General features: G+C 36.6%; 9 protein-coding genes across 13 annotated transcripts in view; 3 read left to right on the plus strand and 6 right to left on the minus strand.

The window, feature by feature from the left end:
• Positions 1–718: 718 nt before the first annotated feature.
• Positions 719–2,358, minus strand: LOC129568973 (uncharacterized). The gene is made up of 2 exons (XM_055447319.1): positions 2,024–2,358; positions 719–1,949 (listed from the first exon to the last, which is right to left on the minus strand). The coding sequence occupies exon 2, from the start codon at positions 1,898–1,900 to the stop codon at positions 953–955; it is 948 nt and encodes a 315-aa protein (XP_055303294.1). The 5' UTR covers positions 1,901–1,949; positions 2,024–2,358; the 3' UTR covers positions 719–952.
• An 87-nt stretch (positions 2,359–2,445) lies between these two features.
• On the minus strand, positions 2,446–4,388 carry LOC129568972 (glutathione S-transferase C-terminal domain-containing protein homolog). Its single transcript, XM_055447318.1, has one exon. It carries the CDS (start codon positions 4,386–4,388, stop codon positions 2,538–2,540), a length of 1,851 nt encoding a protein of 616 aa, XP_055303293.1. The 3' UTR covers positions 2,446–2,537.
• LOC129568974 (protein JTB) lies at positions 2,446–5,355 on the minus strand. Its single transcript, XM_055447320.1, has 4 exons — positions 5,121–5,355; positions 4,865–5,001; positions 4,647–4,740; positions 2,446–4,578 (listed from the first exon to the last, which is right to left on the minus strand). The coding sequence occupies exons 1-4, from the start codon at positions 5,174–5,176 to the stop codon at positions 4,416–4,418; spliced, it is 450 nt and encodes a 149-aa protein (XP_055303295.1). The 5' UTR covers positions 5,177–5,355; the 3' UTR covers positions 2,446–4,415.
• Positions 5,356–5,637: 282 nt separating this feature from the next.
• Positions 5,638–9,405, minus strand: LOC129569095 (GPI ethanolamine phosphate transferase 2). The gene is made up of 8 exons (XM_055447544.1): positions 9,039–9,405; positions 8,782–8,974; positions 8,312–8,713; positions 8,191–8,242; positions 7,780–8,076; positions 7,439–7,644; positions 6,609–7,372; positions 5,638–6,508 (listed from the first exon to the last, which is right to left on the minus strand). The coding sequence occupies exons 1-8, from the start codon at positions 9,188–9,190 to the stop codon at positions 5,821–5,823; spliced, it is 2,754 nt and encodes a 917-aa protein (XP_055303519.1). The 5' UTR covers positions 9,191–9,405; the 3' UTR covers positions 5,638–5,820.
• A 68-nt stretch (positions 9,406–9,473) lies between these two features.
• LOC129569103 (protein immune deficiency) lies at positions 9,474–12,095 on the plus strand. Its single transcript, XM_055447558.1, has 2 exons — positions 9,474–10,537; positions 10,658–12,095. The coding sequence occupies exons 1-2, from the start codon at positions 10,084–10,086 to the stop codon at positions 11,002–11,004; spliced, it is 801 nt and encodes a 266-aa protein (XP_055303533.1). The 5' UTR covers positions 9,474–10,083; the 3' UTR covers positions 11,005–12,095.
• LOC129569099 (steroidogenic acute regulatory protein-like) lies at positions 12,080–16,407 on the minus strand. Of its 4 annotated transcripts, none has more exons than XM_055447548.1 (11): positions 15,763–16,407; positions 14,916–15,554; positions 14,665–14,828; positions 14,422–14,580; positions 14,270–14,323; positions 14,026–14,166; positions 13,620–13,919; positions 13,390–13,494; positions 12,730–13,280; positions 12,533–12,656; positions 12,080–12,414 (listed from the first exon to the last, which is right to left on the minus strand). In XM_055447548.1, the coding sequence occupies exons 2-11, from the start codon at positions 14,995–14,997 to the stop codon at positions 12,340–12,342; spliced, it is 1,755 nt and encodes a 584-aa protein (XP_055303523.1). In that variant the 5' UTR covers positions 14,998–15,554; positions 15,763–16,407; the 3' UTR covers positions 12,080–12,339. The 4 variants fall into 4 exon arrangements, with proteins under 4 accessions (XP_055303523.1, XP_055303526.1, XP_055303525.1 ...); XM_055447551.1 differs by having other exon boundaries at positions 14,916–15,184; positions 15,998–16,235; XM_055447550.1 differs by lacking the exon at positions 15,763–16,407 and having other exon boundaries at positions 14,916–15,184; positions 15,304–15,729.
• Positions 16,408–16,487: 80 nt separating this feature from the next.
• Positions 16,488–17,334, plus strand: LOC129569106 (single-stranded DNA-binding protein, mitochondrial). The gene is made up of 3 exons (XM_055447563.1): positions 16,488–16,622; positions 16,691–16,799; positions 16,916–17,334. The coding sequence occupies exons 1-3, from the start codon at positions 16,505–16,507 to the stop codon at positions 17,127–17,129; spliced, it is 441 nt and encodes a 146-aa protein (XP_055303538.1). The 5' UTR covers positions 16,488–16,504; the 3' UTR covers positions 17,130–17,334.
• LOC129569100 (protein Notchless-like) lies at positions 17,159–19,439 on the minus strand. Its single transcript, XM_055447552.1, has 7 exons — positions 19,294–19,439; positions 18,987–19,220; positions 18,095–18,896; positions 17,844–18,024; positions 17,579–17,742; positions 17,336–17,462; positions 17,159–17,233 (listed from the first exon to the last, which is right to left on the minus strand). The coding sequence occupies exons 2-7, from the start codon at positions 19,134–19,136 to the stop codon at positions 17,221–17,223; spliced, it is 1,437 nt and encodes a 478-aa protein (XP_055303527.1). The 5' UTR covers positions 19,137–19,220; positions 19,294–19,439; the 3' UTR covers positions 17,159–17,220.
• Positions 19,440–19,520: 81 nt separating this feature from the next.
• LOC129569105 (uncharacterized) overlaps positions 19,521–22,275 on the plus strand; it is a 17,866-nt gene continuing 15,111 nt past the window's right edge. The window contains exon 1 of one of the 2 annotated variants that reach the window (XM_055447559.1): positions 19,521–20,105. The gene's annotated coding sequence lies outside the window, so the exon portion shown is untranslated. The remainder of the gene's footprint in view (positions 20,106–22,275) is intronic. The other variant, XM_055447561.1, reaches the window with a different exon arrangement.

Genomic DNA, 22,275 nt, shown 5'->3' on the forward strand with positions numbered 1-22,275 from the left:
CTTTTGATTATGAAAATTGATGAAAACATTGAAAAAGAGATAAATTGTGGTATAATTTGTAGTCATATCTGAGATTTGGACATAAATTATTTGGATTTGATATTTCACAAGAAAATTGTCTGATTGGCGCAATTTCTAATGAAATTGATATCGTACACATTGCGAGATTTCTTACGTAAGCGGCCGATTGCAATCTATTTGATTCCTGTGCCGGTATTCTTATTCGCAGGAGCTGGCCTTGAATTTGCTATGATCAAATGGCGACCTAGAGGCCACAATTTTTGTAAGTAAAGTTTGGAGAAAACGTGGAATAAATGTTTTTCATCGACTAGTTGCTGTTCAACCAATAGCTGTGACAGTTCACCGTCACCGTAATCATAACCCAATAATTTCATTCTCATTTTCCGTTTTAGACGAAACTTTTAAAAAGAACCGAGCCAAAGAGATTGCTGACGAACGATTAAAAGCTGAATCGACACCAGAATAAGCAGAAATAAATTGCGCAAAATGAATGGAATCACGTGGAGAACAAAGGCCGCAGTGATGTTGATATCAGTTGTGTCACTCATATCTGGATCGAATTTAGTGCATCAGTACTACAAACCTCTCGACGATATAGAAGAGTACATCGAACGTGAAATACAAAGCAGAAAAGCAAATAGCTAATGTGATCCTTAGAAATAAAACAAAAAAATAAATTGAAATAAAACGCATTATATTTCTGTCAAAAAAAACTTGTAAACAAGAAGAAATGTTTAATATTTTTTTCCTTAAGCTAATTTGATTGAATACTTTCCAAAGAAATATAACCAACACCGTTGTACATCAAAAACGAATGTACGAATAAATGGAATGAGAGATTCAAAATTCAGAAAAATATGAAAATCAGTCAAAGCTTAGAAAAGAGTGAGTAAAATCTTTTGCTGATTGTCTGCCTCTCTGGGTGATTGGTTTACTTTTTGAACACTGGAATTTTTGATTTGCGTGCACTGCCGCGAATATCATTGAACGATAAATCCTTCTTGAAACTGTCGACGCTGTTTTGTTCGTGAGTGTGTTTCGAATGCAGTGGCATAATCTCAGCTGACATACCACGACGATTGATAACGCTCAATGGTATTCTTCCGACTCGGTTCGATTTGTTCAACGGTGTTGAATACATGCCTTCCATTGGGCTGATATTTTCCTCAGACGCTTTTGAAGTCGAATCCGTCTCACTTGCATCGCTTGCTGAGATGATTTTGTTGTTGTGTTTGCTTTCAAAATCTGGTGATGTTTGCGAATCACAATTTGGTGTCTTTTGATCGTGTAACTCAACGCTTTCCTTTTTCTTGTCTTCACTTGCTGGTTTATCATCAAATTTTTCCTCCGCATCACCAGCACTTTCGATCTGGTCGCTCACATCATCTTCATGTTCGGTTCCTTTGGTCAAAACGTTCTCTTCCATTGTGATGTCATCTAGTTTTGCGTTAAAATCACGGCAGCTGTCTTCAAGCGTGGTGTTGTACTCAAATGAACTGGTTTGCCCTTCAGTGACCAAAGGGGAGTTTTCAGCCAAATTCAATGGAGTACGTGGAATGGACAGACTTGGTGATCGTGGATCGGTGTCTTTGATTGAATATGTATAACCCAAATCGTACAAGATTTTCTTCCGTAATAAATATGACGGAGTCTTAATCGTTGCATTTCGATTCACATCGTCTTTGGTAATACGATTCAAGTGGCTGGCAATGGTTTGGGTCAATGGAGTCTGTGGAATGGCTGGTGTTTGTGGTTCAACCATTTGGTTTGCTTTGTGCGAATCGTTCGTAGTGGGCGACTGGTCAATGGTCATCGCAGCAACCGATTTTTCTGGTGTTTTCAGAATGACGCTTCCCTTTTTACTCGCAGTATTTCCCATTTTTATCCAATTTTCGGTACACAAGTTAACTTTATATCACTTTAATCAACTGGAAAAAAGATAAAATAAAAAAAATTTTGGGGTAAAATTGATTAAAACTTCAACTTTACAAATGTTTTCTACCTCTGGAGAATGCAATGTGTGTGATTTACTTGAACAGCGGTTTGAAAGTACACCAAACGGCCATTTTCGAAATTCTATTGACATTTGTATGCAGTCCGTGAAAACTGGTCTCAAACAGAAGCAAACTGAACTACAATTACTTTTTGACAAAACAATTCACACCATTGTCAATGTTCAATTGTTTAAAAACAATTGACAAGCGAATTGAATGAAGCAAAGAAAATCTATGTACATTTTCAGGGAATAATTAAAGATTTCAACTGATTTTGAATTGATACAAAGAGAAAAATGCATCGGAAATATTTTTAAAAAAGGAAAAAATAAAGGAATGGATCAATATTGCATATTGAGCTATTTTCGAATAACCAAGCTTTTTTTTTACTGTTGATAACGATCAGGCATACGTTAGAAACTCTATTGAATTTGTTAGCAAAAGATTAAATATTTCAATCGATTTTATTTCATTTTTTTTCATCTATCAATTCAATTACAAATCATTTGTAGTAAAAAAAAATCATTTCTTCTGTTTGACGCCAACTAAAAGTCGATTTTTTTGCGTGCAATCTTCTGGATGTAATCTGGTTAGTTTAGTATCATAGCCATGTTCTTCCATATACAGTTTACGATCTGTGTCGATGATGTCCATGCAATATAGCCCTTGTATGCTTTTCTCAATGTTGACCCGTTCTCGTTTCGTATCGTGTGCTTGATCGGCACAGTGTGCTATGCAAAAGTATTCATCCAGCGAGATGTTGTTGCTTCGATAGAATTTGCTGCGTGGAAATGAAATGTGTGGCATTTCAATTACTTTTCCGTAGCAACATGGACAGCAGACGAAACTAGCGTTTCTCTGTTTGCAATGCATCAAAACGATATCACTAGCAATGCCACAGGCATGCAATGACGTGCCAATGTCAAAGTCACCGATGAAATAATCCAAATTGCACTGAATAAATCGAATGTTGGTCAAATTCAAGCGTTGCACCCGTTGTCGAGCTCTCAATATCATTTCCTCCTTGTTGTCTAGCATATAAATGATACACTGAGGTAGTTTGTATGCAAGAATGATGGCCAAGTGGCCTTGACCACTGCAGAAATCAACGATACGATCACCTTCTTTGGCTATCGCAATTATCTCCCAGGCCAAACTGAAGAGTTGCTCTTTCTTCCGTTGCAGCCGATTCTCCGGCAAATTGCCACCTTCGGGAAGAGCATCATACGGCAATGACCAATCGAAATCTTCATAATTTCCATTTTGATCGTGCGACAGTGATGATATTTCGATTCCAAGCTGATTAATTTTACTCAACGACTGTTCGATTTTATCTTCTTTAGTGAAAACGCGCATTTTTGATCTCTTTCGCTTTGCTTCCCGTTTGTACAGTGTAAATGAGTCACTGTCCTGCACGATGTAATTGATTTGTTGACGTTGAGGTACTGTCGGTTCGATTAAAATTGTCATGCATTCTGTGATTAACGGATGATTTTTTACTACGTCGATCCATTTGTATGTGAGTGGTAGCTTCTGTTCGAGACTTTCAGTGGCCGTTTTCTCTAGAATTGCCTGCATAAGCCAAATAAATGGAAATAGAATAAGATCTGCGATTGATATTTGAGGGCCCTCAACGAATGTGTGTTCTACACTGATATTCTTGACCATAATTTTCTTGTTGCTCGGTTTTCGCTGCTTTTGATTTATTTTATTTGCCCCATCGGAATCTATTCCATTTAAATCATTCGAAACTGTCGGATTGTCCATAGGCTGAGAATTGTTGATCTTAAGCCCTTTTGCAAAGTCCAAAGTCAATTTGCACATATTATGTGCTTTGACTGGCTGTCGCAAATGGCTTTCAAGGTATCCCAACTCTATCGGCAGTGTAAAATCCTCTGAATTGATTTGTTTGTGGAATTTCAACACTGACTTGGTGCAAGTGACAATATCGATTTCGCAAAATTTCGTCCATGGTGATGCTTCGGACGGCGAATGTAGACAGGTCTCTTTAAATCCAAGCAAATATTTAAGTTTCTCATCGGCATATTTTGCGATTGCTCGGCAAACACTGCACAATCCCGCTATAGTCACATTCTCACTGACAATCACCGGAAAACTACAGTTGCTAGCCTCTTCTGAAGCATATGTGGCCGCCGGTAAAATTGTAAACTGAACCGATTTTTTGCTAATTTCAACGGCTGCATCAGTTGATCGACTGCCACCGGATGAAACCAGGTACACTTGTATATTCGACGGCCGCTCGACACATTCCAGTACAAATAGTACAATTAAAGTTTCTAATGTTACAACTATCCTATCCTCACTTTCATCACATAAATCTGTGAATGCTTCCAAATATAATTTGTGAAACATTTTTCGTCTTAAAAACTACGCAGTTCTTCACACCGATTGCTCAAGCTGTCGTTGCACTTTGAGCATAACCTTTCGGTCCAACGATCGTTGCCGTAGAAATGTTACAGATGTTGATAGTGCCGACACAACCAGTAAAATTCCTTCAAATGTCCAGAAATTTCGCTCGTCAACCCAAGCAACCTTGTCACAACTGCAGAACAATGAAAATTTATGTTTGTTAAAATAAATCACGATTTTCTTTCAAAATGTTGATATTACCTTCTAGAGACAGTTTCACCACTCTTACACCGCAACACTTCTTTGTTATGAGTATGCACACAAACTCCCTGACTCTTGCTGGCTATTTCGAAATCTGTTGAGACGATTCAGAGGTGAATTTAGAAGTTTCGTTAACATTTTTTTGGCAATTTTCAATGAATAAATTTAACATGTTCTAATTGATTTGTCTGAATTGACACTCTTTGCTACATTCATACCTGTGCACGGATGACAATCTCGAATAATTTCGAATTCTTCGCGTAAATAACACGTTGAATTGTTTTCAATGACAAATTTACGACGTGGTGACGACTCAGTCCAATGTGATTCAACGATTAATACAATTATTGTGGCTCTGAAATATGAGGAAAAATTAGCTAGTCTGAAGAAAAATAACAATCGAAAACGATTCAATTTTCTTTGAATCAATAAAAAAAAATTCTGTGAAGAAAATACGCAAAGCAGAAGACTCACATTGTTAGTAAAGTTATTGCGAACACCATACGTTTTTTAGGGCAGCTTTCAATCATTTTTCACAATTTATTTTGCAATTTACAAAACAGAAAAAAATGTTCAAACACAGTTTAAAACACCTAAATACCATCTCATGTTGCACGAATTCGAGGTGATATCAGAAATATTTAGATGTTGCAATTATTTTTCTTTTATTATTTACACGACAATGATTCAGTGCCACAATACGCTGTAAGAGATTTGTCAAGTGAAATGTCTGTAAGAGATTTGTCAAGTGAAATGTCAGTCGATTTTAAGTATACGGAGTACGAAGAGGGGAACAAAAAGGCATACTTTAGGTTTGAATATTTTATTTTGAGACCAAGTATTTGGTGTATATATTGAAAAAAACACGAATATCGAATGTATGTTTTAAATTGAATTCAAGTCAAATTTAAATAAATTATAGTTTTATCAGGAATCTATCAAGCATCTAATGAAAATTAGAAATTATTTAAAAAAAATAACAAATAAAACATTTTGTTGTAATTTTTTCACAATTTATTTGGTTCATGTCTGGATTTTGTTAAATAAATTATTCAGAGTAGTATACGTTATGTTCATGGAAGAATACTGCTAATAACTAGTAAATATAATTTGTCCTATTAAAATGATTTCTTCACCAGAAAACTGTCTGTTTTCTCTTTGAAATCCTCATAACTTACTCTATATTTGGCATTAATCGTACAGAAATCCACATCAGGTACATTAAACACAAATAGTAAAAATCATACAGTAATTTCGGAGAGAACACACTCCAAATGAAGATGTGGTGACGCATCATTAAAACAATGAACACATACAATGTAAATGGGAATGCAATCAATAACACAATCAGAGGTAGAACATGTTTGGCATCAGTTGAGTGTAGTGATTGTTGATTCCATTCGGCGAATGTTATGAACGATAAGATAGGTCCACTAAACGTGTTAAGAGTAAGAAGCAATCCAACAGCAATGAAATTGAATGTATTTAGGCCGACGTATCCTGCGTTGAGATCAATCGAAGCCAGACTATTCGAATTTCCTTGGTAGAAGAAGAACTGCTTCCCAATCCACAAATGCAACACACATTGTACCAGTGATTCAGTGGACTTTGAACCGAATAGATGGCCAATTTGCTTAATTTTGCTGCTCGAAAAGAGCAACAGGGCGATTAAGAATATATTATGGGGTTTGTGCGTGAGTGCCATGACAAGCGTCGATAGAACAACGAGTGTTCCAAAAATTGACCTAATATCAAAGCGATTCAACTTTGATTTGAAAGCACTGTACAAAATTGGCACGTAATTGATGGCCGCGATTTCAAAAATGTTCAACCAAAAGAGTGTCACACAGGTACCAGTTGAGCTGAAAAGAGAAATGAATGGATATTTTAGAATTGGATTTAAATTTAGAACATTAATTCGATATTGTCAAGTAGAAAAAAGGAAGTGAAAATTCTACTCACTCAGACGGTTTGATTCCAGCCAAATAAACCGATCCATTTAGCGTGCGATAATAGTAAATCAGCATACATGCAGTAATGGTGAGAACATTGGTGAGAATACTTCCAAAATCCATACAGGTCAAGTAGACCAATAGAAGAGAGGTGCTCATGAACAAACTGTTCCAAATGCGATTCTCTTCCATTTGTAACCAATCTCCAATGTCGGGCACATTCAGCCATTTGTCACCAGTTTGATTGAGACGACGTGCAATTAAGTGGCCACAAAATAGAAGCGCCCACTTCAGATGATGTTGTGCAGTAGATGGATTTTCTTCGCTTGATGCTTCCTTTTTGATTTCCTTTTGCTTTTTATTCAGCGCATGCCTTGTTTCTATCGCATAAAGAATTATCCAAATTGTATTGTTCAGATAGTACCAAATCTGATGCTCTTCCTCAATGAAACTACTGCTTGACGTTGATATCCCATGAAAAACTATTCCAAACGTTAGGAACTTGCAAAAGTTGTTCGTGGTTCGTATTGATTTCAATGAGTTTACTATTTCTGTAGTCCGACACAGCGTTAATAGTATTTGAATATTAAGCACAACCACGGAGTAAATCAATCCCAACAATGGAATTGCTGTCAGACTTGACTTTGTTAGTGAAACTCCAATCAAATTTAAATGGAGTAAACTAGCTAGCAATCCAAAGATTGATGTGTATTTCAGCGAAATCGTCACATCGCCAGTATTTGATACGACTAACAGTGCCACACAAAGTGATGCCTACGGGATATGATTAATGTTAGTTGAATTACAATACTATTTTGGATTGAAAGACAAAATACGAACCGTGACTAAACACACCAAACCAATGGAAATGGCAACATGATCAAAGTTGACACAGGAATCGGCCAGCTTTTTGCTCATTGCCTTTGACGCGGTGATGTAATTTCGTTCAGCAGATTCAAAAACGTGGATTTGTTCAGTAGAATTTGTGTTTAATTGAAGGAACGTCTTATGCGCGTTTTTGGCCACAATGAATCGGGCGAAGAACTCTAGAGAGAGAGAGAGAGAGAGAGAGAGAGAGAGAGAGAGAGAGAGAGAGAGAGAGAGAGAAAATGAGAAAAAATGTATCATTTTTCGTTCACGTGAAAGAGACAACTCAAAAACAAAATAGAAGATATTCTCACCTTCATCATCGTATTTACGTGCACCATCAAGTCTAATTAGCTTTTGTAACAATCGTCCTCCATTATAATTGTAAGCGTATAGTTTTTGCTCCATCGAAAGAGTGGTTAATAATTCAGGAATGATGACACCGATGCTAGATGCAGGAATTGGAAGCCCAAATAAAACTGATAGTGTGGCAGGTATATCGATTTGATTGTACGAATATCCCGTTGGTGAACAAGACGGCCCGAAGAAAATGAGCGGTACATTTATCTCTGGATATGAACTACCGCCATGGCCACCGCTATCTCTCATTCCTTGAATGAAAAAAAGGTGTAAAAAGTGAATTGGTTTCCTTTTGTACAACATTGTTTCAAAAAAAATTGCAAACGTAGTTTGAAATTCAAATTGAATATTATTCAAAAACTTACCATGATCTCCAGTAACAATGAACAATGGTGGCGGCTCTTCACTAGATTGTCTCTGAAATATTAGAAAACATTGTCCAATAAAACATTGAATGTGTGAACATGAAAGGTTATGAACATTTACCATATGCAACAGAGCCAAGTGAATGTGCATAGCAACCGTGTCCATTTCTCTCAGTTTGGTTGGTATTTTTGAGCTAAATGGACCTTCCACATGGCCAATATGGTCGAGTCCGAGAAAATGTAATATTAGCAATTCCCAATCGTTTCTCTTCAGTTCGACGCTCAATTTTTTCGTAATATTTTTGTCGCCTTCATAAAAGTCATTCACATACAACGAGTCTTGATTCTCAAGCTTGCGATGGAACATCTCGGGAAACATTTTTATCCAAGTATTATCACCACAAAAGACTATTTTGCCACCATTGTCGTATACTTGATGTAAAAATGAGTCCATATTAAGTTCGGAGCTACCCAGATTTAAGACAACATCAATGAAATTCGGTATCGTCCCAGTAGTCATTGCCTGTACGGTACGTATTCAACGGTGGAATTGAAACATGAAAATTTTGCATTCGACTACAAAAACATTACCTTAATTCTTGGCATTGTCACCGTTGGCACTTCAACATTTAGGTTCACCATGCACGCTGTGCCATCGTTAATCATTTTATTGAGATATTTCATTGAGGTGTTGTGTTGATTGTAGACAAAATCAGTACGCATCGCATCGATGACCATGAGCACCGTTCGCGACACATGACGCCGATAGATTGATTTATTAAGACTGTAACAAAAGGTTATATCTTTTAGATATGTCAAATCAAATCAGTCACATGCGTTTCACTTACGGAATATCATCGATAAAGTCGGGCAAATCGTATGATTCAGCTCTTTCGTTGCTGGTGTAGCTAAGGGGGAAAAACCCACACAAGAATAACGTAGCGCCGATCAGAATTGCGAACACAAGATACGATTGAGTCCATTTTTCACTAAAAATCATTATTATTCACGGGTACGCTGTACGCTCGAAATATTGTGCACAATTTCAAATGAAATCATTATTTGTCCAAATAAAACTTTTTAAAATCTAAATTCACTTGGGATTTGCTCTAAGAAGTGTGTTGAATCATTGCGTCGATTTTGTTTTGATTGATGCTGTTGCGGTTGTTGCTGCTACACATTAAATGTCACTTTTTCTGAGCGAATTGATAAGAAGTGTCACATTTGATGTGGTGGCGCTGCATTCGAATCATTAAAAAAAAATCATCAATTATTTTTCATTCAAATACATTGGCAATTTCCCCAACAGGTTGCTCGTCGTTTGATTGTATTTTGCGTATTACTTTTTTGTATGCATATTTGTTGAGTTAGCACTCGGTGTGTTAGCATATTCTCAGTTTTATAATTACAAAAGTGGTCTACGTGATTGTCTATGTTCTATTGACATCTCCATATGGGCAAAATGATCATTTGACCATTCAACAAAGACAGTTTTAAGTGTTTTGATCTGCTTCGATGTATTCATTCCAGTGCTAATTCTTGGCTCTTGTGCTATGGCTGGGTTTTTGGATGTATAGTATAACAAAGGTCATCTTCAATATATTTTATACGCTGTTCGATGTTCTCGCAGTGAAAAAAAAAAAAAATTTTTTGGGGAAATTATTTGCATGCGGATGAGTAATCACTGTTTGGTAGAAGTTGCACAATCGCTTTGTTTGTATTGAAAACTGGATTATTATTCGGCGAATATAGTGCGGGGGAAAGTTTACAATTGGTGCAGCTAATTAAAATTCAACGACCGTCATCATCAAATTATGTTGTTTACTCGGTCACAGTGAACAGAGTTCGGTGCTGCTGTTGCCATATAAACATAAAATTATTGAAAAACGAAAAATGAGCGCGGTCGTGAAGAGTAATCTAGATAAGAAAAAAATGAAAACGAAATCAGTATTTGGCTATTGCAATAACATTATATCGCGAATTGTATCGCCAAATTCGAAATCGATGCTAAGAACCGACGCCGTTCCAATGGAAAATGGTTCACAACATCTGGCTGAATCGAATATTGAAAATGCCAGCAACGAAAATCAGCAAACGCTTCCCATCGTTCCATCCATTGCAACACAGGTTGTGCCAACGTCACCCATGCAACTGATCTATAACAGTATGCAACAAGCCAATCAAAATGTAACCATCGAATCCCAGCAAAATTTCAATTTCAACAACAGCAATGGCCTTCATTTGTTCGGCAATACATATCATGTGGCTGGTTCCAGCTCCCGAAAAATCAGCTACAATGGAAGCTTCGAAGATAAAGCGACTCCAAAAAAGACCAGATCATTAGTCGGTAAGCACTTTCACTCTTCGAAATATTGCCTTCATTCACATAGCTCGCTTTTTACGTAACTATTAGTTTTATGATGTACTAAATAAATGTTTTATCTGTGATTTTATCTCTCTGGATTAGAGCTAATGAACTGCAACGATACGATTGAGACGCCAACCATGCGAATTGCTGCACGATCCATCGGGGATAATTGGCGCATGGTGTTTCGAGATTTGGAGATTTCCGATGCTGAAATCGCACAAATCAAAGAACAATACTTCCACATAAGTGTCGAGGAAGTCATTTACCAATTGCTATTGCGATGGCAACGAAACAGTGACGACCCATCGATTGGCAGACTTTCAACGGTTTTATGGAAAAACAAAAGTCACGAATGTATAAATGAATTGAAAAAATATTACAAAGAACTCAAAAAAACGCAAGCCGAATCGTCTGAAAAAGAACCAGAAGAGAAAAAGTTCTTGTGATAAAGAAGATGAACAACAAACCAACGACACAGTGGATTCCTTGAATTATTCATTTGGGTTTTTGAACATCAACATCGAAACATTCCCCCAAACAACACAGTAAATCTGCTTCTATTGCATTTATACGCATTGTGAATGACTAATTGCATGCATTACAATTTCAATGCATTACCAGTTGCTATACTTACTTTAATTAATGATCTTTATGCATACAATATTTGTAGCTGTAGAATGTATAGATTAATAATAGAATAGGAAAAATTGAAATGAAATTATTAAGAACGAAATCATGATACATACGTGTAAAATAGAAATACTGTTCATTTCAACAGTACACAAGTAACTTCCATCATAATCGGCGTTTTTAATATAATAATTAATTATTCTTAATATAAAAGATACGGAATGATTTTTTTTTTCCAAACAAAAGCTATGCACATTTTTCGCTTTTTCGAAAAAAAAAAGATGCGATTGGGCTCTGGGTTGTGAAATAATTGTGATTGGACATTATTCCCACGTTTATCGCGTGCAAACAGAAAATAAGACATGATTCATTCCAAATTCAAAGATTCATTCCGTTTTTTTTTTCATGAAAAAAAGGCTAAGGTTTGTGAATGTTGTGATTAGAAAATCTACTAAATGTTGACTTTACATCTGTAACATATTTTGTCGAATCGCACAAGATATGTGATAACAGAAAAGGGTCATAAATTCCTAAATTAGTCAGCATTTGATAGTGTGTTTGCTTAGCAAAAAAACAGTAACAGATAGGAAACACTGGAATTTATTATTTTTATCACCAATAATATTGAATTGGGTGTTCGCAACACGAGGTGTTCACAAATTCCCCGAATGTTACGAGAGTAAAGGGAGAATTTGGGTGAACGATTGATTTTCTACTTCCGTATTGTTCAACTTGAGATAAACGATGCCTGCGTTTTATGAGGGCATTTTCGATCTCGAAGTGAATGTTATGAAAAATAGCTTGCAATTTTCTCATATCCAATCTGTGTGTAAATCACAGACCCCAATTTTAATGGAGTGATGTAACTGTTTTTGAATAAAGAGACTGGCCTTTAAGGAGTTACAAATTGTTTGTTTTTATTATTATAATTGTTTCGATCAAAATATGTGATTTACAAAAAGAAAAAAATTGCCTCCAAAAGAGAAAAGTATGAATTGTTCATTTATTATCAACGAAAATAAAATGGAAATCAATTCACAAAAAAAAAAATATGACAGGTTGTAAGTAATGAATGACGGAATATATATAGATCTATATGGTAAACTCTGTGTACGATGAAATTTATTGTGGACGATGCACGGTGCCAATTTTCACGCTGCAGCTTCGCTTGATTCACAATATTTTCGCAGATGACTCATGAATTCTTGCATAACGCCCGTGTACGCCTGAGAATCGAAAATTTCCGATAAGAGTTTAAGAATAGAATATTCAGGATTAATAATCAACAATAAATACGGACAATGTCTGCTGATAAGCGTAAGTATTTATTGAAAGTACGTTTACCTTATCTAACACGAAGCGTGGAAATCGCCCTTTCAAATCTAAGCACATGATCCATTCAAATGTGCAAGTATTCGGATCGGATTTGGATTCTCTCATCGCCCAGCATCCCATTAAAGTTTCACCGCTGCAATGCAATTTTTCGATTGGATTATTTGATTGAGTTGAATTTTTTTACTCTATGCGTAGGAGATACTCACCGTGTGTACTTCGAAACGGCAGGCATTTGATCATACTTAATACTAACACCAGAGACAATGTACATTCTATCACACAAGTCTTTCGTAATATTCTTTATGTGATCCACAGCTTCTGATCGATGCGATAAATCGTTGGTACTTTCAGCACCCTGAGTTTCGTTCGCATCAACGAATTCATCGGCATCATCGGTTGTACTTTTGCTGCTAAACATTTCCGGCGCCGGCGACAGACATTCATCATCGCTAAACACTTTTGCACCCAAACTCTTGCTTAACGAATACACTGACTGATCCAGGTCTGAACCTTGTTGCTGATTTTCCATTAAATTAATCTCACTCGTTGATTTCTTCATCGGCTGCACCGTTTCATTTGATTTGTGTGGAGAGTCTTTATCTGGTCGATTATCGTTGAATATATCGATGTCTTCGATGATATTTCCATTTTTTATCAATTGCCAACTTCTTAAATTTATAAAGTCACGACTGTCGACCAGACCACCTCCACCAGGTGCGCTGACACTGTAAGTTATGTCGGTATGATTATCTATTTTCTGTGGAATACATTGAAGTGATTGAAAAGTTAAATAAATTTCGTTTCTATAGGCAATGATTCGATGTGAAAGTAGTTTTGTAGCTTGAAGAATATTCAAATAAACTCACTTTGAGAATTCTAGCCTCCAGCACCGTTGGATTCCATGTTGGTATTCCATCAATTCCATAGTATAGCTTATGAAGTAGTGTCTTTGCAGGTAGATTCATTTGAGCCTGAAATTAAACCGATTTTGAATTGATGTTGAACATTTGTGCAAAGTAATTTTCTTATAATAATAAGAGAAGATTTAGAAAGACAAAAGAAAAAGTGCTGCAAAATTGCCGAACTTCTCTCTTACCGTTAAACGATAAATTTTGCCGAATTTCTTTCGTTGAATCGATTGGATTTTATCTCCGGTTGATGTAATGATTTTTTCCACCTTCCAATCGATGCAGTCCAACAGCTCAAGGGCTGCATGAACATCAGCGATAGCTTTGTTCCTGTACAAATCATCCTCGTCCCCTTCCGAATCACTATTGTGTACCGATTCGATTGGTGAATAAAAATTGGCTACACTACTATCTGTGTGCCCAACGTTGTGAATTGTATTTAAATATGATTCTAGCAGTGGCGATCTTTCGTTATCATCCGTTTGTGACTGTTGAATATAGGTTAAATTGATGCGTCAATTGAAATTCAATATATAAATAAAAATCGGTGACATATAGGGCTGACATATATAAACTAGATTGTTAGTAAAATACCATTAAGAGTCGATAAAATCGTTGCGCATTTTTTTCTTGTGGAATCACTCGACAGTCTAAAAACCATGCTTCACCCCAAGCCAAAAGACATGATACGATAATCATTAGTACTTGAATGATTGGCTGTGCAGACACCATCCACTGAAAAAATATCAAAAATATCAATATTTGGTCAAATGATTTGGAAAACGTGATAATAAACAACGCATAGAAGTGACTCATTGTTTTGAAGTCGATGACATACATTATAATAGAAGACTTTTCCAATTAAAAATGCACAGGAAGCAGTTGTAGTAAACTGAAGTACAGAAGAAAAAAAATGGAAAGAAAATTAACAGGTGCCTAGATAAAACGATAAATGATAAGGTATTGAACGAAAAAAAGACGATCGCTTACAACAATAATGCTCCAATGATTGATAGCAAAAACTCCATAGAAAACGACGAGCAATAAAAAACGAACAAAAGCTGCAAAAATAATGTCGAAAAGTGACGATTGAATTGTGTAATGCACTACTTGTACTTTCAGGGCATTCAAAATGGTATCACCGTTCATCTGCAAGAAAAATGAAATTGTTTTTTAGTCAAATCTTTTCTCCACTTCGTCTGTGCACACTGTACATTCAACAGAGATACATACCATAATGCAAATGAACCAAAGCATCGAAATGAAAAATAGATCGAATACAACAAATAAGCAAAAAAATCGGCGAACAGTCGACATTTGACCATCCTGTGTATAGCCAGCAATGTAATCTTCATTGATAAAACTCAAAAGATCTAACTGTGTGTGATGTGACCGCGCTAAATGACGTACAATTGAGATTATTTAAATTAGATTACTATGAAAGTGATTTGTTTAAATAGATAAAAAAAAAATGAGTAGTTTACTTAAAAGCAATGGAGACCGGTGAGCGTTTCTGTATATGGTTTCGGCGGCAAACCGAATATCACGCTGCGCTTCGGAAGACATTTTCAACGTTTTAGGATCGGGCTACCAAGTCTGAAGAGAAGTTTTCAAAACTTGAACGGAAACTTCTGAACAAACACGTTTACAGAGCTGGCAAACTGGCACTCGATAAAACTGTTCGAAATTGTTAGACTCGTTTTGGGTTTGCATCGATAAATTTGATTACATTAAACGTTGCAATCACTACGTTCTTTGCAATTGTTGTGAAAAGAAGCATGGAAGAAAATAATAAACTAAAATTATACAAAATTCAACACTTTTCTTCTTAATAAAACTGATAAAACACACTGTTATTGTTTGCAAACACACAATTCTTGATTCATCATGCATTCGCTTTCTTTGTTCGTCAAATGTTCTTTTTTCTCTTTCTCGTTATAACACACATATCTCCTTACTGCACAAATACACGACACAGCGGTTGCCCTTCACTCTGGAATGCACTATGCACATTGTACTGTACACACAGTCAATTCAATTAACGCTTTAATTTTTTTTTATCGTATGATCATCGTTGATGCGGTTTATTTGATGTCTAAATGAACAGGGCACGGGCAAAAAAACTGAAGACAGCGAATGAAACCAAAAAGAAAGCAAACAATAAAAATTGCAAAATCGTCACAAATAATTTCATTGTTGGCATTTCTAACAATCTGTCGTCGAAATGAATTTGGGTAACGGTGACGAAAATAGAGTAAATGCGCCTTCAAACGACGGACAAGCAACAATCTCAGTGGATATGTGACGCGTACATTTTCAATTGAACTTAACTTTTAACTGGGCTCTTGAATTCTACTTTCAACAAATCGCTTGTAATTTTTTGTTATGGTTCCAATTTCTTTGTCTACTTCGGTTTGTTCGAGCAGCGAATACTTCTTCACGCGATTTTTTTGCCAAATGCACGTTTTATTTCCGACAAATTAATACACACTCGATTGCATTTTATTTGACCACATTACATAAAAACTACGGAAATTATCGACAAATAAAATCTATAACTTCGTACAGTCGATTCGATTCTTTGTTGACTCAAATGTATATAAAGTGTTCTTCTTTGATGATTTGACACTTCGGTAACAAACAGAAACAAATAACACGGTTTTTTATTTATTTGTAGTTGTGTGTGAGTGAGTGAGTGTCTGGTCATGCCAGCACATTTGATAACGTCCAATATATAAAGTTTCGACATGCAAATTTGCAACAAATCAACTATGGCTTATTGCGACTATTGCAAATTATTTCATTTACTAAGCATTATTTGTTATCTATTTCCCATTTTGGAATATCAACCAAATGCAATCGCCTTTTAAATGGGCATGTAAACCAGCAATCATATGTTTTTTGTTGTCACTTTGGGAATGTTAGTGCGAATGAATTTCATCATCATGCGTTTGGACATACAACCAACTTCACTCCATTGATGGGCTGTCATTGCTACGGCATTCATCTGGCGCAAACTTATATTTCACCATAGAGAGAAGCTGTTTTTTTTGCACCGAATTACTTGACAAAAATGTTCAATTTATTCCGAAAGCCACAATTGATTGGCACATTGGCAAACAGCCTAAACGTGACCAATGTAACGAGCGTTGCCAGATTTTCAAACGAACTTCCAAAACGTTTGGAAAAAAGTAAGTGTCGGCTAAACTCGGTTTGAGGTTAGAATGTGCGTGTAATTTGTTTTTGTTTTTCTGTGCAGCAATCAATAAGGTGACTTTGCTTGGGCGCGTTGGATCCGATCCACAATTGCGGGGAAATGAAGACCAACCAGTTATGACATTCTCAATGGCAACACACACCAATTACAAGTAATTTCAATTTGTACATTTCACTGAAACACGAAGCTGATTCGATTTATCTCATACAAACATTTGTTGCATGTCCAATTGATATTCTTCTAATCATAATGTGATTTGATTTACAGATGTGAGAACGGTGACTGGGCTCAACGGACCGATTGGCATCAAGTTGCAGTATTCAATCCGATTATCCGGGAAAACATCAAGAACTACCTAACAAAGGGTCAACGAGTGCTGCTATTCGGTAGAATTTCTTATGGTGAAATCCGAGATAAGGACGGAAATATACGGACCACCACAAGCATTGTGGCTGATGATGTCACATTCTTTAATAAATAGATGATAGACAAATTAAAACACATTTCTCATTGTTTCTGAAGATAAACGTGCGATTTATTTCAAAATCAGTAAACAAATACATTATATTTTGTTAGTAAGCCCAGCTGAAAATGGAAATAAGATTAAGTTGAAATCCGAGTTTTGTTTTGTACTATATCGATTAAAATAAAATATGAATAAATATGAGAATCATACGATTTACTTACATTTTCACGACTTTATCTTTTCCACCTGATGCAACTCGGCTTCCATCCAGAGCCCAATCCAGTGCGAACACCTCATCAGCGTGTCCGGGCAATTCTTGTTTCAGTTTCTTATCTTTGACACTCCAGACTATAGAAAATGAACAGAAAATGGAATTGAATTTGGAACAAATTTTACTTTTAAACATTTTCTGATACTCAACCAATAAGATAAGATAAATTTAAACTATTCAGGTAAGTGTTTACCTTTCAACGTTGAATCTTTGCTTCCTGTAACCAATAAACGGGAATCTGCTGACCAGGCCACTGAGTAAACAGCCTGCACATGACCACGGAATGTACAGATGAATTGACCATCTGAGGCACGCCACAAACGTACTGATTTATCGAATGAAGCTGAAGCAATTAGTCTGAAAAAGAAGAATTTCGATTCGATTCGATTAATTTGTTCGGTATAAATTTTGGTTGAATTTGAAGAAAAAAAAAACATGTGAAAAAATAAAGTAAGTACTTGACATCTGGTGAATATTTCACGTCATTAACAACATTTTGATGGCCGGTCATCCGAGTGATGAACTTGGATTTGTCGGAATTCCACAGATAAAGAGTGAAATCATCTGAGCAGGAGACAAGTGATTCAACATCATTCGGGCACACTTCTTTGTATCGTTCGAGTGCGGTTTTCTTATTTTCTGGAGAAAAGAAAAGAAAAAACAAAAGTTGAAAATGATTTTCCACTTTGCAAATTATTTGATATCTTACTTTGTCTTGCTTTCGAAATTTTATCATCATCATGAACACCCAAATAGAATGGTCCGGCACGTAGTACGTAATCTGTGTTCAGCGTTAGGTTGTTAACCCAATGAGCATGACCGGTCATTGTTCGGCACAGTGCACCATCTTCGGCTCTCCACATTTTGATGGTTCTGTCTTTGGACGAGGTGTAAAGCAAACCTAAACCGCCCCATCGAACAGACGTTACGGAGTTCGTATGACTGGTTAAAATCCGAATGCACTGCGACAAGAGTACATCCCAGATGCGAATATCACCATCACAGCCAGCGCTAGCAATACGCCGACATGACGCACTCAAATGGTATGGTTCCCAGCTCAAGCAATTGATCCATTTTTTGTGACCAGACATTGGTTTGCCGACTTGTTTGCCCGTTTCAGGATCCCATATTCGAATTTCACCATTTTTACAGGAGCTTGCCAATTTCTTTCCATCTGGTGACCAAGATACACATAAAACCCATTGTTTGTGCCCGGTGCATGTATAAAGAGGTGTTTCAGTCGTCAAGTCCCACAGTCGAATCGTTGTATCACCCGAACCACTAGCTAATTGTCTTCCGTCTGGGCTGAATTGAATGGATACAACCGCTTCGGCATGACCCGGCATCGATGACGTACATCGTGTTACAGTTCTCACAACGAATTCCGCTTGCGGCTGATAAACAATATTGACAACAGCTTCATGATCAAAGGTTTTGAAATCCAATGTTTTCTCCAACGAATTTGCAACTTCTTTGTCGTTTATGAAAAATAAATAATTCAATGGGTCCTCCTGAAAAAAGATGAAAATTTGGTTTTTCATTTAAACTTGTTGATTTCACAATCGGTTCACAAACAAACACACAGAAATTTCGACACTTACATTTTGGAGAATGGCATTGCATATTCGGCCCAACTGTGAGATATTCACTGATGTCGGTAAATCCAATGGTGGCCCAGCTTCTTCACCACTTTCCGAAACAAATCGCGCCTGAATCGTTTCAGGAATTATCGGATCAACTTCCATGCTCATGCTTACAGTAATTGTCCAAAAGTAAGGTTTTGATGGTATTGTTTAGAAGTAAACACACGTGTCCGAAACGTCAAAGTCAAGCGTCTGTCAATGTAAAAAAAAAAACAGTTGAGGTGAATGGATGTTTGGGTGTGGTGAATTTGTATCATCATTCAACTGTGTATATTTTGAATCAGCATCTATCCACTTCTCGTGGCTCTCTGCTTGCTGTTGCTGTTCTAACTGCTTTTTTGCTATGCAATTTTGTTGGTTATACAAAAGCTGGAAAATGCGATTGCGCTGAGATTTTTTTACGCGAATATTTCATCCTTGAATGGTATATGAGAACACGCATTTGTGAAAATGCTTTCAAAACAACTTCTTGTTTTCACCGAATCGGTCGTACCGTGGAGAGCACATTTTTCTCACAGTCAGAATCAAGGAGTGTTACTCGTGTGTGTCACGCTACCAAAGCCAACCGACCCGCGTTTATATGAATAGTCATTACTAATTCAGGTGGCTGTATATTTTATAATTTTTTTTTTCTCTCTCTTCGGTTTTATCGTTCGTTGAGATTTTCCAACGCAATAAATTCGCTGGAAGCAAAATACGCGTCAAAAAAGACGAGAATAATCGTGAACAAAAGATAGTTTTCACTTTTCACAAGAGAATAAAAAAGTCATTGTTTTCATTTCACATTGGCTGTGTTTGACTACAACAACCGCGACGACGACGAGAACGTTTCAGTCAGAAGGTGTAACATATATATATAAAGCGACGACGACAACAACAACAGAAGCGGTGGAAGTAGAATCAGTACAAAAAAAAAATTTGCAACATTGAAAGAGAGACGACGTGTGCCAACAAAAACGAGTGAAAGCCCGTACATACACCAGTTTATTATCAGTGATGATGCAGCCGAGGAACAGGAAAATATGCCTCCTGGCAATTGTTGGAACCATGTTGTTGGCTTCGCATTGTAAAAGTCATGTAAGTCAAGAGATAATGTTAATTGCAAATCCCTGTACCTGCTTGCCGTCATTTCCATTTGTTTAACCCAAAAAGCATGTAATCACAATATTCAAAATCAGCGCATTTGCATTTATTAAAAGCCGTTTTGTGTGTGTGTGTGTGTGTGTGTGAAAGGATTCAGTTGTGCTGAACGACGCTCTCAATCTCTGACTCGGTTGTGTGTCTACATGTGTTTGTTTGCATTCATATTCATGCCACAGAAGATAATTTGAAATTGAATCGTTTGCACAATAAGTTTAAGCTCAATTTGAATTTATGACTATGTGTTGTTTTCATTTTTTTCCCACCCATTTCGTCCTGATAAACACAATGCTATTCAATGATATGTGCTGTAACGAGCGTTTGATACCGAACAACCCTTTTTGAATCCAAAATGTGATTTTGTTTGATATATTTCTCGATAACGATTTGAATATTGCAGCATTTAGATCGAATATACATATATGCGACGCACATACGAATTCGGAAAATGGGTTGAACGCATCGAGCTAGAACATCTATCTATCTGAGCTGAATGGCTGGCTGGCGTTGTTTAATGAAACTTTAATGCGCTGAACGAAAGTCATTGCTTTTGTAATTCTCTTCAAATGCTTTTTTAATCCCATTAATTAAATTGGCTTGAAAACTTTGAAAACAGAGCAAAAGATAAATGGTTTAAGAAGTCATTCGAGCGACCAACTCTTTTCCATCAAACAACATATTTTTAAAAAGCTTTTAAATGTATTCACGTTGAACCTCCTCCCTTACACACACTCTCTCTCTCTCTGCCTCTTACGCTGTCTGTCTGTCTCGCAATTTTGAAAACTATGAGCTATTCGCCTGAAAAAGGTTTCGTCATAGTAATCATAGTAGTGTTAATCAACATACTTATTAAAATTAGGAAATAAATGGGTAGAATTCATTGTGGTATTTAAACAAAAGCAAAATAACGAAGAGCTCAATCTCTGCCCTATTAAGAAACAGCAATGTTTTATCAGAAATTGCGCTGCGGTTGGTCTTATTAAGTTTATATAATACTAACGTAAAAGTTTTTCCCGTCCATTTTTCCCATTCCGTAAAATTACTAAATTGTGGGGCGTATCGAATTGGACGAAGAAGAACTCACCGAGACTCAATTGAGCTGAAAATTCCAGTGGTGACCGCCGTGAAGAGAATGGAGCCAAATTTAATTAAACAATTTTAATCAAAAATCTTCATTTGCATTATTCATGCAAATGTTTGTATTGTTCACATCTCTCCCTCTTGCGTCGCTCTCTCTCTCTCTCTCTCTCTCTCTCTCTCTCTCTCTTTCTCCCTCAACGAAGTTGGGGAGAATTTCATGTGAAAATACTGAGCTAGGATCTTGGTGAAAAGCATAAAGGAAATTCTTTCAATAATGTGCAATTACAAGTTACCCTTCTCCATTTGTTTGCCTTTTGTACTATGCGATTCCATTCCGATTTTATTTTTCACTTTTTACGTCTTGCACCAGCAACTTTTGCTTCTTTCCACAGACGATCAAAAAAAAAAAAAAGAAGAAGAAAGAGTTTGAGCGTCTTAAACATGTATCGCACTCGCTCGCATAGCGGCATAGAGTGTGTGGTGTGGTAAAAACTTGAACATGTAATAAAATTGGATACTACACTTCATGAGAACCGAATGTAAATAAACTTCTTGAAGGTTCTTGCTTTTCTCTCTCTCTCTCCCTCTCTCTCTCTCTCTCTCTCTCTCTCTCGCTTACTCACTCACTCTCTCGTATATGCGAACTGCAAAACAGCCAGCACAAAAATAGGGTTGATAAAATGGGGTCATTTTTTCACCATTCATTCTTTTTCGGCTATTATTCCCATTTGCCGCATAAAATTGGCACATCTTTTCACCAAAGATGAGATTTCTTTATTTTCTTTCCATCCTGATATTTATCCGCTGCAATTTTTGCACGCAAACATAAGCAATAAAATCACATTTTCGCCGATATGACGGTTCCGTTTTTATTATTATTGTTCAACACAAATTGCAAGGCATTGTGAAATAATTGCCGAATAGAAGTTTTCCCGCAACTATTCCCCACATATAGCACACATACACACACACACACACAGGTCCACGGTTTGGCCCTTTCAACATGGCATTGCGTCAAAAGCTCTAA

This window comes from Sitodiplosis mosellana, unplaced genomic scaffold (genome assembly GCF_009176505.1).
Source record: "Sitodiplosis mosellana isolate CC-2019 unplaced genomic scaffold, AAFC_SMos_1.0 Smas_scaffold_30, whole genome shotgun sequence".
Taxonomy (NCBI): domain Eukaryota; kingdom Metazoa; phylum Arthropoda; class Insecta; order Diptera; family Cecidomyiidae; genus Sitodiplosis; species Sitodiplosis mosellana.

Excerpts from the sequence above, each read along its gene's own strand:
- LOC129569099 (XM_055447548.1), bottom strand. The coding sequence starts at position 14,997 with ATGTCTTCCGAAGCGCAGCGTGATATTCGGTTTGCCGCCGAAACCATA. Across the intron at positions 14,829-14,915 it reads CCGGTCTCCATTGCTTTTAA|CGCGGTCACATCACACACAG; the intron begins GTAAACTACTCA and ends TACGTCATTTAG. Across the intron at positions 12,415-12,532 it reads CACGCTTCGTGTTAGATAAG|GCGTACACGGGCGTTATGCA; the intron begins GTAAACGTACTT and ends TTCGATTCTCAG.
- LOC129568972 (XM_055447318.1), bottom strand. The coding sequence starts at position 4,388 with ATGTTTCACAAATTATATTTGGAAGCATTCACAGATTTATGTGATGAA.
- LOC129568974 (XM_055447320.1), bottom strand. The coding sequence starts at position 5,176 with ATGATTGAAAGCTGCCCTAAAAAACGTATGGTGTTCGCAATAACTTTA. Across the intron at positions 4,741-4,864 it reads AGATTGTCATCCGTGCACAG|ATTTCGAAATAGCCAGCAAG; the intron begins GTATGAATGTAG and ends TCGTCTCAACAG. Across the intron at positions 4,579-4,646 it reads GGTGAAACTGTCTCTAGAAG|TTGTGACAAGGTTGCTTGGG; the intron begins GTAATATCAACA and ends ATTGTTCTGCAG.
- LOC129568973 (XM_055447319.1), bottom strand. The coding sequence starts at position 1,900 with ATGGGAAATACTGCGAGTAAAAAGGGAAGCGTCATTCTGAAAACACCA.
- LOC129569103 (XM_055447558.1), top strand. The coding sequence starts at position 10,084 with ATGAGCGCGGTCGTGAAGAGTAATCTAGATAAGAAAAAAATGAAAACG. Across the intron at positions 10,538-10,657 it reads AAAGACCAGATCATTAGTCG|AGCTAATGAACTGCAACGAT; the intron begins GTAAGCACTTTC and ends TCTCTGGATTAG.
- LOC129569100 (XM_055447552.1), bottom strand. The coding sequence starts at position 19,136 with ATGAGCATGGAAGTTGATCCGATAATTCCTGAAACGATTCAGGCGCGA. Across the intron at positions 17,743-17,843 it reads AAATATTCACCAGATGTCAA|ACTAATTGCTTCAGCTTCAT; the intron begins GTACTTACTTTA and ends CTTCTTTTTCAG. Across the intron at positions 17,463-17,578 it reads CAAAGATTCAACGTTGAAAG|TCTGGAGTGTCAAAGATAAG; the intron begins GTAAACACTTAC and ends CATTTTCTATAG.
- LOC129569106 (XM_055447563.1), top strand. The coding sequence starts at position 16,505 with ATGTTCAATTTATTCCGAAAGCCACAATTGATTGGCACATTGGCAAAC. Across the intron at positions 16,623-16,690 it reads TCCAAAACGTTTGGAAAAAA|CAATCAATAAGGTGACTTTG; the intron begins GTAAGTGTCGGC and ends TTTTCTGTGCAG. Across the intron at positions 16,800-16,915 it reads GCAACACACACCAATTACAA|ATGTGAGAACGGTGACTGGG; the intron begins GTAATTTCAATT and ends TTTGATTTACAG.
- LOC129569095 (XM_055447544.1), bottom strand. The coding sequence starts at position 9,190 with ATGATTTTTAGTGAAAAATGGACTCAATCGTATCTTGTGTTCGCAATT. Across the intron at positions 8,975-9,038 it reads GACTTTATCGATGATATTCC|TCTTAATAAATCAATCTATC; the intron begins GTAAGTGAAACG and ends CTTTTGTTACAG. Across the intron at positions 8,714-8,781 it reads TGACAATGCCAAGAATTAAG|GCAATGACTACTGGGACGAT; the intron begins GTAATGTTTTTG and ends CGTACCGTACAG.